At 42.6% G+C, this 13,382-nt stretch overlaps 1 protein-coding gene across 1 annotated transcript in view; it reads right to left on the reverse strand.

Annotated features, from left to right (window-relative positions):
• SamDC (S-adenosylmethionine decarboxylase) overlaps nt 1–13,382 on the reverse strand; it is a 186,151-nt gene that overhangs the window by 38,626 nt on the left and 134,143 nt on the right. The window contains exons 4-8 of the mRNA XM_065451714.1: nt 10,869–10,943; nt 10,607–10,634; nt 10,502–10,544; nt 4,687–4,927; nt 1,485–1,559 (exon numbers count right to left, since the gene is read on the reverse strand). Of these exons, the coding sequence (XP_065307786.1) occupies nt 1,485–1,559; nt 4,687–4,927; nt 10,502–10,544; nt 10,607–10,634; nt 10,869–10,943 (462 nt within the window). The remainder of the gene's footprint in view (nt 1–1,484; nt 1,560–4,686; nt 4,928–10,501; nt 10,545–10,606; nt 10,635–10,868; nt 10,944–13,382) is intronic.

Genomic DNA, 13,382 nt, shown 5'->3' on the forward strand with positions numbered 1-13,382 from the left:
GCATCACTGTCGGGTCCCATCGGTTGTGTGCAGCGATGCGTTCGTATATGCCAAGCCATTCTTCGATGTCGAATTTGTCAGTGCCGTTACCAGAGAAGGTGCCGAGTTCGCGCGGATGGGTCCAGACAACTGACAATTGCGGTGTCGCTGATGCTGACGGCCCGCGTGCACCGGGTGCCGACGCCATACTTAATCCAGCAGCCTGGTCGTCTGTCAGCATGGTAGGACGGCCGAGGACGGGCCCACTGCGGAGTTCCGTATTGTGCAATACCCAGCACCTCCACCAAAAATGAAACGGGCATATATATAAGGTTAAATGGGACCATGTTTACTCTGCAGAAGGTATGGCCAGTACAACCAGTATGGCCGAACGTAAGGTTAGCCCCACTACATCGTCTCTTTCGTCTTGTTAGTGATCGTCGTCTTTGTCCCTCTCGTGGCACTGTGACAATACGTAGAAAAATCGTAAACTACGACTTGCACACAACCTACAGACATGATAGCTCTCGGATTGTAATTTGACTATACGAGAAAAGATAATTCTGTTACGTAAAAACTCAAAGAAACCCCTTCACATTTTGCGTGTGCAGGCGTGATGGGTGTCTTGGGGCCCACAGAGCGGTGTATCCGATTCCTTGCAATAACTCCAGCTGGGGCTTGCCTCTGCCACATTGCGGCCCACACAAGAGGCCGTGGTTCCACCACAAAGCCTGCCTTCATGCATAGCGTTCACAGCAAGCACTTCCCGGTAAACATTACGGTTACATATGCTCCAGTTGCCGGGAAGCGTGAGAAGTAGTCGGGGTTCTTTGAATGCTGTCACATTCCACTCTTGAATGCGAAGCTTAAGTGTCCTCCAAATTTTTCTCATCGATGCTGAAGTCTCGCCGGGCTGGAACGTTTGACGATGCCTTTGCGGCTAACACAACTTTTGGTTTGAAAGCGGCACTACAGTGACATCGCCTGTTTGGTGCCATTACAATAACACCACGCTATGGGCCACACCACACACCGATACAACGCAGGTCAAAATAGCGACGTTGCTCGTGTAGTTCAGTTGGTTACTGGCACAGCTAATAACGGCTGTGATACTGACTTTTCTAGATGATGCTGGCTATTCTAGTAAACTAGAAATATTCTAGTTCATTATACTAGCTATGCACCATATTTATCATCTTAAGTTACAACCTGGCGCGTTTGTTTAAAATTCTCGAACCTAAGCCGACCCTAGAGTTTGGCATACGGCCTAGATTCAAATAAATGCGGTACATGACAATGATGTAAGCACTACCACTACTGCTGTATTGCTTTCAGCATTCCTCCAGACTTGTGCAGCCTATTTGGGATTCCACAACTGTAATCTAGGTGAACTTATTATTTCATTTACGGCTTCTATAGGATGGAGCTATTATATCAAGATTATGCAAAAGATTATACAATTGTCAAAGGTATTGTATATTTCTTGTCAAGCTACTATAGCTCACCTGTGGAGCGTTGGTCTCAAAGCTCACATAGGAGCAGTGTGGCTCGGGCGTGATGTGGATCGTAAAGTAATAACCCTGAAAAGAAATTGCATTCAATTGAAATACTAAATGTAACAAGCCAACTGCAGTACGAGGGGGAAAGATGCTTTTCTATTTCAATGTTTCAGAATCATGGCTTTCTTCGAGGCAAGCATAACTTTAAAGGTCGCGTTAAAGAAAACAAGGCACGATAAACTTAAACTATTGTACCCAAAGTTTCACTTTCTGCATACTAGCTGTCATGCAAGTGATTGACACATTATGTGTTCCTGCCTGCAGGCTGTAACAAATGCCATAAGCAGATGTCAATCAAAGCACCACTTTTATGCTTGGTGTAGATGTGATGTGTGTTAGTTTGCATACAGGTAATGCTCTAGACAGTTGGGCTTTGAAACATTTGTTACACTGAGGTAGGGCATGTTCGATTAAAAGATTAGAATAGTTATTGCTACAATGACAGTACAAATTAGTATAATTATGACTTAACGAACATACCTCACATCATATCTGGCCTATGCCTGCCCCTATGCCAGACAAGAGGATAATTGCAGAATTACAAAGCATCTTCTAATAGTTATAAATTCGTTTTTCTGACAAAGCAGAGTTCTTCCTCGATCACAAGAGGTACAAGCAATGGAAAATTGCACTTTTTACGAATTGTATGTGCAGCCAAACCATGTAATAAAGAAATGCAGTAATATAACATATGACCAAGTAATTGTATTTCCCTCGAATTTTTCATGGAAACCAACATTTAAAATCAAATTTGAACATTTCTCATAAATGGATACTACATAAATTTTTGGGGGGCTCATCATTAAGATTTATTGCTCAATTTACACCTATTTAGCCTGCTGCTATGCTGCTAGAAATAATGACTCCCACTGTAGCAATGCTGACGATGTGGGATCAGTTACATCAAAGCAAATATTGGCGACCTGCAGTGGACATAAAATAGGCCGCTGCTGCTGATGATCATGAAATATTGGCTTGCATGTGGCTCAAAAGATGTATTCTAGTTGCAAATATATTCCCCAACTCATTTTTTCAGACCTATGCAATGATGTAGATTTCCCCTGTGGCTTATCCCTTGACTTTCCTGTACTCAAATTCACTAGAGGGAACTCTAGAGCTGCAATTCTTCAGCTGAATACAAATGGATAGTACTACGTGGGATGGTCTGACAATATTCGTGGTTGTGGCTTTCTAATTTATGCCAGTTTATCTGCCTTTATATTGGCCTACATTGCAAAGCAATCTATACAGCAATCTAAATGCAGAGGCCAATACGACTGAACATGCATAGTCACTACAGATTTGTTGACAGACACAAAAAATGCACGGAACTCTAGCCACAAACAGCTTTGCTGTAAAAGAACAAATGAAAGAAGAAAGAAAGAACCTTTAGATAGTGCATGGTGTAGTTGAGGGGTTCGACCTACGGCGCCATTCTCTTACACCACACTGCCACTCGTAATGCCTCGCAAGAAGTCTGATCCCGCTGATCGTATAACTTAATGCACTACCACGTGTGCAGCAGGCTTTTGCCTTCACGTGCTACAGCAGCATAACATGCTGCCTAACATTTTTTTTCTGCACACGTTCCCTTAAGAGGTCATTCACACAATGTTCGGTTTAGCTGATATATGACATGATATATATCAAAAAGAATGGTGTGCGAGAGCCATTTATCGCATTACTTGATTCCAAATTCTACTTCTTGCACAACTGCCCTTGATGTACGTTTGCCCATTCATATTGTTCTGTATGTGCAAGCTTGACCAGAGGATATATAGTATGTAGAACCTTTCCTTGCCATTAAACAGCTCTGATTATGCTCGTCTTTGTCTCCCTTTCTTATGATGTTTATCCCGCTAATTTACCTGCTCAACTATGCAGAACCAACTAGCCCAACAATTGATCCTTCTTGCATATTAGCAATGATACAAATCCAATGTAATTTAATGTCCCCCTGCCAGGTATCGGCACAGCAAGCCAAAAAGAAGACACTATATCCGCAGGTACCCTTTGCTGGCCAATCAATTTTTGTTCACCAATATCAGTGTGTAGACAGGTAGAAAATGTTTGGTATTTGATTCAACATTCCAAGGTAATTATTATTAAATATTTGTGTAGTGGAAAAGAAAATGGCACTATTCAAACACACTGACTTACTTTATTTGTCTGCAACATTTCGGATACCCAGCAAAAAAAACTTTCCTCTTGCTTGCTGAATCACTTCTACGTTCAGCGAGTTTTAAGCTGCGGCCCATTGTTAGAAACCTTGAGGTTGCTTTCCAGATCCGTTCCCAAATTGCATTTCCACATGGCAGCCTGGGCAATGTGAAACTTGCCAACTGGGATATTGTGCAGCAGGATGTCTGTTGCCAGCAATCCCTGCTGTCTTTCCACGATTGCCTCAAGCATTTGCAGTGAATGCTAGCACAATGTACGAATGTGGGTTTGGTATGCATTATTGTGCAAACTGAAAAACAGTATGAGTCATCATGCATGCGAACATAACTGCATTTAAATTTGTGAGCCAACGAGCTACTATGAAAGGGAATTCACTAACATACACCATGGCCACTTCTAAAAGTCTGCTCAGACGCTGAGAATTTATGGGCGATTGAAAATTGATACTCGTACTGATCAGCAATTTATACAGACTGAAAATATTTGCATTTGCTTACAGTGTGTGCAGACATCTTATTCTGTTGTGGTCAAAAAGAGGACACAACAGCCAGTAAGTTTTGCATTTGCTAATCAACGTGTCTGGGTTTTGAAGCACGTGGCCCATGGGATGTTTTGCATATGGTGCGATTGGAGAGATCTGACATCTGCTAATTCTACAATGAATTTCCTTGGCAGGACTGCTTTTCTTTTTGGAACAACAGTGCTTGATTGAACTTCAGCACTCAAATTTACATTTGTAGGAGCACACATTGTTCAACAGGATGACATACAACAGTCTCCGTATTGTCACCATGCTTGGATAGAGAGGTCAGCTGATGAATCATGGGAAATGTCCATCCTTTCTTTGGACATGAGCCAGTAAAAATCCCTCACTTGTATGTGGGAAACATTCGCATGGCATGCATTCAAACTGCAGCTGCCACCATTTGCAATAGGTAGTGCAGTTAAGCAAACAAGGTGTACGTACTCCTTTGAGAATACCATTAACCGAGTATCCACAGGGAGTGAAGAGATACTCGTCAAGTGTGGCTGTTGGGTACAGCCGGTCAATGCCAGACTTCTGTGTCGCATCCCTGGCACTTGAAGATCCCTCTCGGGTGAAGATACTCATCACTTTCTGATCCAAGTCCTGCATGATCACCTCCAGGGTCTGATCAGCCACTTGAAATCCACGATAGCCCAGAGGAGTGTTCAAAGTGTACAGGTACCTGCACAACCAATGTAAATCTGCCTACAACTGCCAATCTAAAAAGTAAAAAGAACGCAGAAGCTCTACTGTGGTTGCCTAAGCATACCCCGAACTTCTGGTTGGCCCACCCTCAAGCTATTAGCTGATCCACCCGCAAATTTCAAGTTGGCCCAACCCTACTACAAGCTTCCCCATGCATTTTCTAAGGAGCCCTATGTATCCCTATAGGTATTCTCTGTTTATTTATATGTTTGGCTTAAATCGTTCCTTATCACTTACAAAGCTACCAATCATCTACATTTAGACTATTATAACAATTAAATGTCTTCACTTTGCAAATCATGCATTTTTGTGCAGATACAAGGCATTACACTTTTTACGTGACAGGGCTGGGGTACTTGGCAAAGAATGCTTACAAATTAAAATAAGGATGGGCAGGTGATGTCAACAATGGGAAAAGGGAGGCCATTCCAGTCTGCCACCAAGCCAAAAAATGAAGGAAAAAAGGCAAAGAATGTTTGAACTTGAAAGTAACTGCTTGAAAGTAACACTTACAGAGGGAAAGTCCACTCTCTAATAGGTAATACGCTTGCATCATTGCGAATGATAGTCGGGCAACAAGGTCATTTAACGGGTTATAGCAGGTATACCCAGAGGTTGTTGGCCAGATTCAAGGTTGGGGCGCCAGAGAGAGCGTCTCCCCTGGCGACGCTTTTTATACCTTTCTACCTTTGTGAGAGGAATGCCCTCCCGTGTCGGGGACCTTTTCCTTTCCTGCAAGCCGGGGGAAGGGTGCATCAGCATGGGATAGAACTGGGAGAGGGCATAGCTAGTGCACCTCTCCTGTGTCTATGCCAGTTCTTAATGCGCTCATAACATGCATGTGCTCCCCACAACTTGTGGCCACAAAACTATCTGCAGGTCCAAAACGATATGAGCAATGTGAGGGTGATACAGGGTGTCAATGTACTGCAAAATAATTTGTCACAAAAACAAAGGCTAGCAATGCACTGATGGAGAGACAGTGTTGGAAGACCAAATACTAATTTCCGTGATGCATCATTGCTGTCATGCCAGTATTAAGAAAATCAACGAGCAATGCAGTTTTGAACCGATTCGAGAATGTCAATGACATGTGCAGAGGCATATTCCAGTTTAGGTCATACAAGTGCAGGCATGTTTTGGACTGTTGCGTATGTTTCTGGAAGCCTAGCATTTTGGCAGCAGATAAAGTGGTATTAGAAACATGCACATATCAACTGATTCCAGAGGGAGCCTATTTACTGAATACAAAAACCTGAGAGAATTGGGACTGCAGATAAACATGGTTTTGCATTTGTTAACAATTAGTTCCTCTACCTAAGTGTTACACCATTCTGAGATGATGGCATTGAGTATCGTATGATAATACACTTATAGGCAAATGTGCATATAGTATTACAGGCTACATGCAGGGGTGAGTTACTAGCACAGATTAAGAATACGAGCAGACCAAGATTACGATATCTTATGCCCTTGCTTTCTTTCCCCTTCTACAGATTGTACTTCCAGTATATATCAATGCTGACATGCAATAAAAATTGGTTGTTTGTCAGCACCGAGTTTGTCTACTCTGATCACGTCCTGTTTCGTTGCAGTGTTTCCTTCAAGTTCAGTAATGTACAAACCAGCCCAATTGAACTCACAAATGCAAAGGTGTGGTTACTCCAAGCCATAGTGTGCATACCTCGGCTGTAGAAATAGTAGTAATCCACCACTTAGTTACACAACTCCCCGACAACTTATGCACACAAAATTCCACTTCCTGCAGAGCAAGACCTTGTTGTCTTGATAACAACAAGTCTTTCAAACAGCTCAAAGTGTAACAGAGCTCACAGGAGGACTTGAAATGATTGGCAGTGGTTGCCCTGACACAGGTGTTGTCTCTTGTTCAAGCACTGTTGATGTACGCTGTCATCTGTGGATGCCATAAGGAGGCACCAGTTGACAACTGTAGTTCCGATGTAGTGCACTTAACAGATGTGTTGCTAACCCACAAACTACAGCACTGTTATTGTTAGTGCGCATAAGCTTCTAAAGAAATAGAGGCTAGAAGGCTCCAGATCAGTTCTGACCACCTTTAATGTGCACCTGATTGCATGAGTAAATTAGCACTCTGCCTCTATTCAAAAGAAAGCACAATGACTAGAAATCAAAGCTGAACACCATAGCTACACTAGAAGTAGATAAATCTGTAGCAGCTACAGTGCAACACAAGATCCCATCAAATATGATGCCTAGGAATTCTTCATTCACTGGCACATTTAGTTACAGTGGAGGCCTGTGAAATGCACTTTTCAGTGCAGAATTTAATTGTGCAAGCATTGTGCAAGCATAAATGTATAACATTAAGGGATAGGAAAAGAGCGGATTCGGTGAGGGAACAAATGCGAGTTAATGACATCTTAGTTGAAATCAAGAAAAAGAAATGGGCATGTGCAGGACATGTAATGAGGAGGGAAGATAACCAATGGTAATTGAGGGTTATGGACTGGATTCCAAGGGTCCAAAGTTAGGTGAGCGGATGAGATTAAGAAGTTTGCAGGGACAACATGGCCACAATTAGTACATGACTGGGGTAGTTGGAGAAGTATGGGAGAGGCCTTTGCCCTGCAGTGGGCGTAACAAGGCTGATAATGGTGATTACAGTAAGGCCTCTCACATGTTTGCATACTAAAGGCGCAGCAGGCATCATGTGCAACCAATATTTCTGATGACTTAAAATACACAGCACTGATCTAGGATTGTTTTTCACTCGAATTTACACCAACCCTCGGGCATTTATGCATAAATGTGGAACGTAATGCTCAACACTTCAGGGAGGCGCAGTTTATTGTACCGCAATTCAGCATGGTTCTCAATCAAGCAAACGTGCAATGGCTATCTTTCCTGACCATTTCCCTTTTGCACACATTGTGTCTCATGACATGAAATCTCCAAATTAAATGTAATAAAACCATACTCTTTATTATCAGACTCTCACATTATGATAACAATTTGCAATGTGGCTCTCGCTGTTGGTCACAATCATTGCAACACCTTCAGGAGTCTAGGAATGACTGCGCGAGTGCTTAAAGGGCCTCGTCAGGCAAAGCTGTGCTCTTGGACATTTTAGCAATGTTTGAATAAACTGCTATACTATCATTGGCTCAACAACCAGGCACCCCCCCCCCCAACATGCTAAGCCAAAAAATGGCTCAAAGGCTCCAGGCCATGATGTTGCAACAAACATGCTTCTGCAGGACTGAGACAAGTGCTGGCCTTTATTACTTGCAGATATAAAAAAACCTGCAACAGCCTGACTGCATCCCTACTATTTGAGGCAGTTGCCTGCACATGCAACAGTGGCTGGAAAAACATTCTCAGGGTGTCTACCAAGTTGACATTTCGAAATTCCCCGAGTTTTCCAGGTTTTCCCTGAGTGACGCAGAACTATGTTTTATGTCAAGACAGGCTGAAACCATATCGCCTGATGCTGTCGCTTTCTAGTAAGCATATAAAAAAAATTTAAAGAAAAAGCGACCTAATCCAATTTGAATACTCAGTAGTATTGTTTATGTTATTAAAAAAGAAAATAGAAGTGAGGGGTTAGTAAAATGCACAGCAAATAAAATGTCTTTGAAAAAAATTTCAAATCGAGTCCGACATTCTAAAATACGAATAAAAGGGAGATGCATACAGAAGCAAATATTTTCGAATATGAGCTATTTCTATCAACTGATAGCAGGCTCAGTGGTATTAGGCCCGAGCTTTGTCACAATTGAGATTCTCTCTCACCAGCTCGTAAGTCAACCTCAACTGTCCTGACATACTCTCAGCCCGTGCACGATGCCTCAGTGTTGTGTTTCACTGCCTTAAAAAGTTTATTTTGGTTTGGATGAGGGACACCTGCATCTCGACATCAGCCAACAATTTGCTTTTTTTTTCCGAGTTCAAGCTCCTTCAAAACAGCGCCAGCATGCCTCCTTTCCCGTTCATTCCTCAATGCGCAAGACCTTAATTTCTCTTCTTGTCCTCCTTCCGCCACTCGTTCGCCCCCCGGACAATCTGAAGCATCTTCTTGGTCCTTTGCACAGTCCACATCCAATTTTTTCAAACTCCCTAGGGGCCGCGAAAACGTGCGAGAAATCAGCCAGTTGGAAAAAATAAATGCATGTCATTTACTGCCCTTAAGGGCTCAAACTGCCACAGGCACATTCAAAAACGCTCTGAAGGCATGTTGGTACACGTATTAGGTATATCGGTGCTCGTACTGTGACAGGAAAAACCGTGTGCATGCGTGTATAATTAAGGAATACATAATGTGTACAGTGGCAATAGCCATTCCCATGCTTGTTATGCTTCACTGTTATACTTTTGCGTATGCTTCACCAAGATTTCTGTACAGAGGCGAAGCTGACTTTCGGGAACCGACATTATGCAATGCACCGTGCTTTCCAAGCTTCTAAGCCAATCGCGAGTACCACAAAGGTGGAGTCCGTGCCATTGCTGACAGCAGCGAGTTCTTTTAATAAAAAACAAGGCACCTAACGGCAAGAAGCTTCATAGCGAACGTCGAAGCAGCTAGGCCTAGTGTTGCCGCAGTGGTTGCAACGGTTGCCAGCAAATCTGCGTGCAAGAGCACCGGTTCGAGGCAGCAAGGTAATCAAAATGGCAGTGTGGTGGCTTTGATTAACGCTGTTATGGACATGCGGCCATGGCAAAACGCCCGGCGAAGAGTTCTTGCGTCTGAAGTTTCAGACGTTTCGATACATTGACTCTATGGGGTACGTGGTGGTGCCAAGAAGCCGTCCAAATTATGAAGAATCTGGAAAGTCAGTCGTTGACTGTACACTGGCAACTCCTCCAGCCAACAACAGGGTGTCAAAGACGATTCATTACAATTCCTGTCTGTTACTCGAGCCAGCATTACAAGACTTTCAACCCTTTCAATAAAATTACAGCTAATTTTCCCTGATAGCGGCACAAATTCCCCGAGTTTTCCCTGAGTTTGTCCAGAGTACTCAAAATCGCTGAGAATTCCTAGTTTTCCCAGCTGGTAGACACCCTGATTCTACATTCAGCCAAATGTACTCTCAAAGTTAAAGGCCATTATGGAGAGCACCAGCTACATTTCTGAGTATTTCTTTCTTTCATGTATAGTCATGCATTTATACGCAAGTCCCCTTTCCGCTTATTTTCTATTTTGTCTATGCATCTATTTCATTGCAACTTTCTTCTATCTCTACAGGACAGCTCAGGTGCCCACTGAGAAGTGAGACAGCTATGATGCCCTTTATTTCCTACCTTGGTTTCACAACAAACTACCACTACACTGACCCTGTCAATGTAGTGGTACCCCGTCCGTGGGAACTACCCCGCCCGTGGGAACAAGGAGCATGCTCACGGAGCAGCAACTAAACGCGGAAGCTCACTAATGCATTGCCAAGAACAATACTGCTCATATCTTTCACTTCATCACTGCAACATAAATTCAAGTCCTAGCAAAAGGTACTGCAAATCATACTTGTGGCACCAACGTTGATATTGCAGCACTGAGAACAGCAGCACTCACCAGCAGTCGTGGTTTATTCTGCCCATGCAGTAGGCTGCACCATCTGCGACATGGAGGTCATCAGATCAGTCCGAACTACAGCATCATGAAGCAAAATCAACTTACCCTGAAAAAGGCGATCCAAAACCTCAACCTGTCATGAAAAAGAGAACAGTTTTGCTTTATGACAGCACCCAGTGCGTACGCATATTTCGCTGCATGTGCTGAAGCCTTCTCTCTGGTTAGCATTAAAAAAAAGCGTGCATATGCTTTTCAAGTTGTGCAAGTAACCCAGTATTCAAATGGTGCCTTGCATGCATATGTATCCAGGCAACAACTTGGATAGAAGTGAGTGATGCACTCATTTTTTAGCCACAAAGTGCCTCACCTCATCCTCAAAGCTGGTGTGTGGCTTGGTTTGCAATTCTGGTCTCATGAAGTTCTTGCGGGAGTAGAAAATATCCTGCAAGAGTTTGACAACAAACTTCACGAACAAACTGCCACACTCTCGGAAACGAGAGCCTGCTGCGCGAACCGTTCTGCAGCATTGAAAAAATTATTGCGAAAAAATGCAGCAACGAATTATGCAACCAACATGCAGGTGGACAAATAATGAGGTTTTCAAACGCTTGCTTGACTCCTACACTTTGCTTATACGAAGCAAAGCCTGATGTAACTAAAGAAATTGGCACAAGCAAACAAACAGCAACTCTTCAATTTCAAAGCACTTTCTGATGCAGTGATGACAGAAATTTGTGGCCGTCTTTGGCATGCTCAGTTTGAAGTTCTTGCCAGCATTTGTTCCCTTGTAACTGCTTTCTGGCACTGTTCAGTGCTATCAATGCATTTCAACTTTACATTTGTTTTCTTTTTTTCATGTTCTTAACACTGAAGCTACATTGTACCTGCACTATATATATATATATATATATATATATATATATATATATATATATATATATATATATATATATATATATATACACACACACACACACACACACACACACACACACACACACACACACACACACACACACACACACACTGCACTACACTAAACTATTCTGACGACCATTAGTGATGGGGTGCCTAACTTTGCCTTAGCAGACCTACCAACCTTAACAGTTGAAGTCAAGAAGCACTTGGTGGAAAATACCGATAGCTGAAAAAAAAAAAGTTGCCCTGAAAATTACTCCGGGACTGTGTTTGTATTCTTTTGAACTCAGATTTTCCCTGAAGTGAATGCAAATAATAAACTGGAAAATTACTGCTGTTGTTAAAGCAGACCTAGTAACCACAGCAGCTGTAAAATACTGCAGTCAAAGCCAAGAAGTACTAAAATTTGTAGACAGAACACTTAATATTGTTTCACGATTCAAATGGCCATTTATTTAAAAATTTGCAGACTTTCTTCTGTGCAGACGCTATGAACAGGTATTCTGTTTGCAGCAAGAATGATCTGCAGGGTGTCTACCAAGTTGACATTTCCAAATTCCCCGAGTTTTCCAGGTTTTCCCCGAGTGGCTTCGTCAAATTCCTAGAGTGACAGAAAACTGTTTTATTTCAAGACGTGCTGACACCATGTCACCCGATGCTGTCACTCTCTAGTATCTTAAAAACAAAGAAAAACTACTTAATCCAGTTTCAACAGTAAGGAGAAGTGTAAAGAAAACAGAAGGGAGGGGTTAGTAAAATACATAGCAAATAAAATACCTTCAAAAAAAAAGGTAAAATCCATTGCGAATCAACTTGAACATACTAAAATACGAATAAAAGGAGATGCATGTAGACGCAAATATATTCAATACGAGCTATTTCTATCAATTGATAGCAAGCTCATTCGTATGAGATCAGAACTTTCTCACGTAATATTCCCTCTCACAAAAGCTTTTAAGTAAACCTCAACTGTTCTCACATATTCTCAGCCCACGCACAATGCCTCAGTGATGCGTTTCACTGCTTCAAAGAGTATCTTGTTTGCACGAAGGGCACCTGCACCTCGGCATCAGCCCACATTTTATTTTTTTTTTATGAAAGCTCAAGCTCCTTCAAAGAAGCAGTGACACGCTTCCTTTCCCGTTCATTCTTCATGTGTAGGTCCTTTCTATTTTCGTGTTCCTTCTGCCATGTGTTCACCCCACAGACCATTTGAACTATCCTCCTGGTCAGTTGTGCAGTCAATGTCCGATTTCTCCGACTCCCTAGAGGCCATGAAAACGTCTGAAAAATGGGGCAGTTCGAAAAAACGAATGCATGTATTTTACTGCCCTTAAAATGCCCTTCACCAGGTCCCATAACAAATTTTGGTTATACGCTGGAAGTTATGTGTCCTCTAGGGAGCGTTGTGCCGCAAAGAAATATTTAAATCAGCTCATTAATAGCTGAGATAGAAATATTTTAGTGCCGCCAACCCATGATTTCAGGAGGGTGAGCTCCACTGCCAAGCACGACACTCTCTCCACTCACCCCCATCTAACCTCTGCAAGCAAAATTCCTTCCCTGCGTGCTCCCACACCGGCTAACAAATTTTGGTTATATGCTAGAAGTTGTTACATGTCCTCTAGGGAGCGTTCTGCTGCAAAAGAATTTTCAAATCTGCTCATTAATAGCCGACAAATATTTTAGTACTGCCAACTAATGATTTAAAGAGGTGAGCTCCACTGCCAAGCAAGACACTCTCTCTGCTCACCCTATCTAACCTCTGCTAGAAAAATTCCTTCCCTGCGTTCTCCCATACCGGACCTCGAGGATTGCACGACACATACGACAAGGGCCGCGCCTTCATTTTTTTTTTTCTCCTCAATTTTTTTGTTTTTGTGTGCGACGCTGCACACTTGCGTCGACAGTATCGCGTGTGAGCTGTTGCGATTGTCTCGTTTCGTGCAGTGCACGATTTTGC

Source organism: Dermacentor albipictus, chromosome 5, assembly GCF_038994185.2.
Source record: "Dermacentor albipictus isolate Rhodes 1998 colony chromosome 5, USDA_Dalb.pri_finalv2, whole genome shotgun sequence".
Lineage (NCBI taxonomy): Eukaryota > Metazoa > Arthropoda > Arachnida > Ixodida > Ixodidae > Dermacentor > Dermacentor albipictus.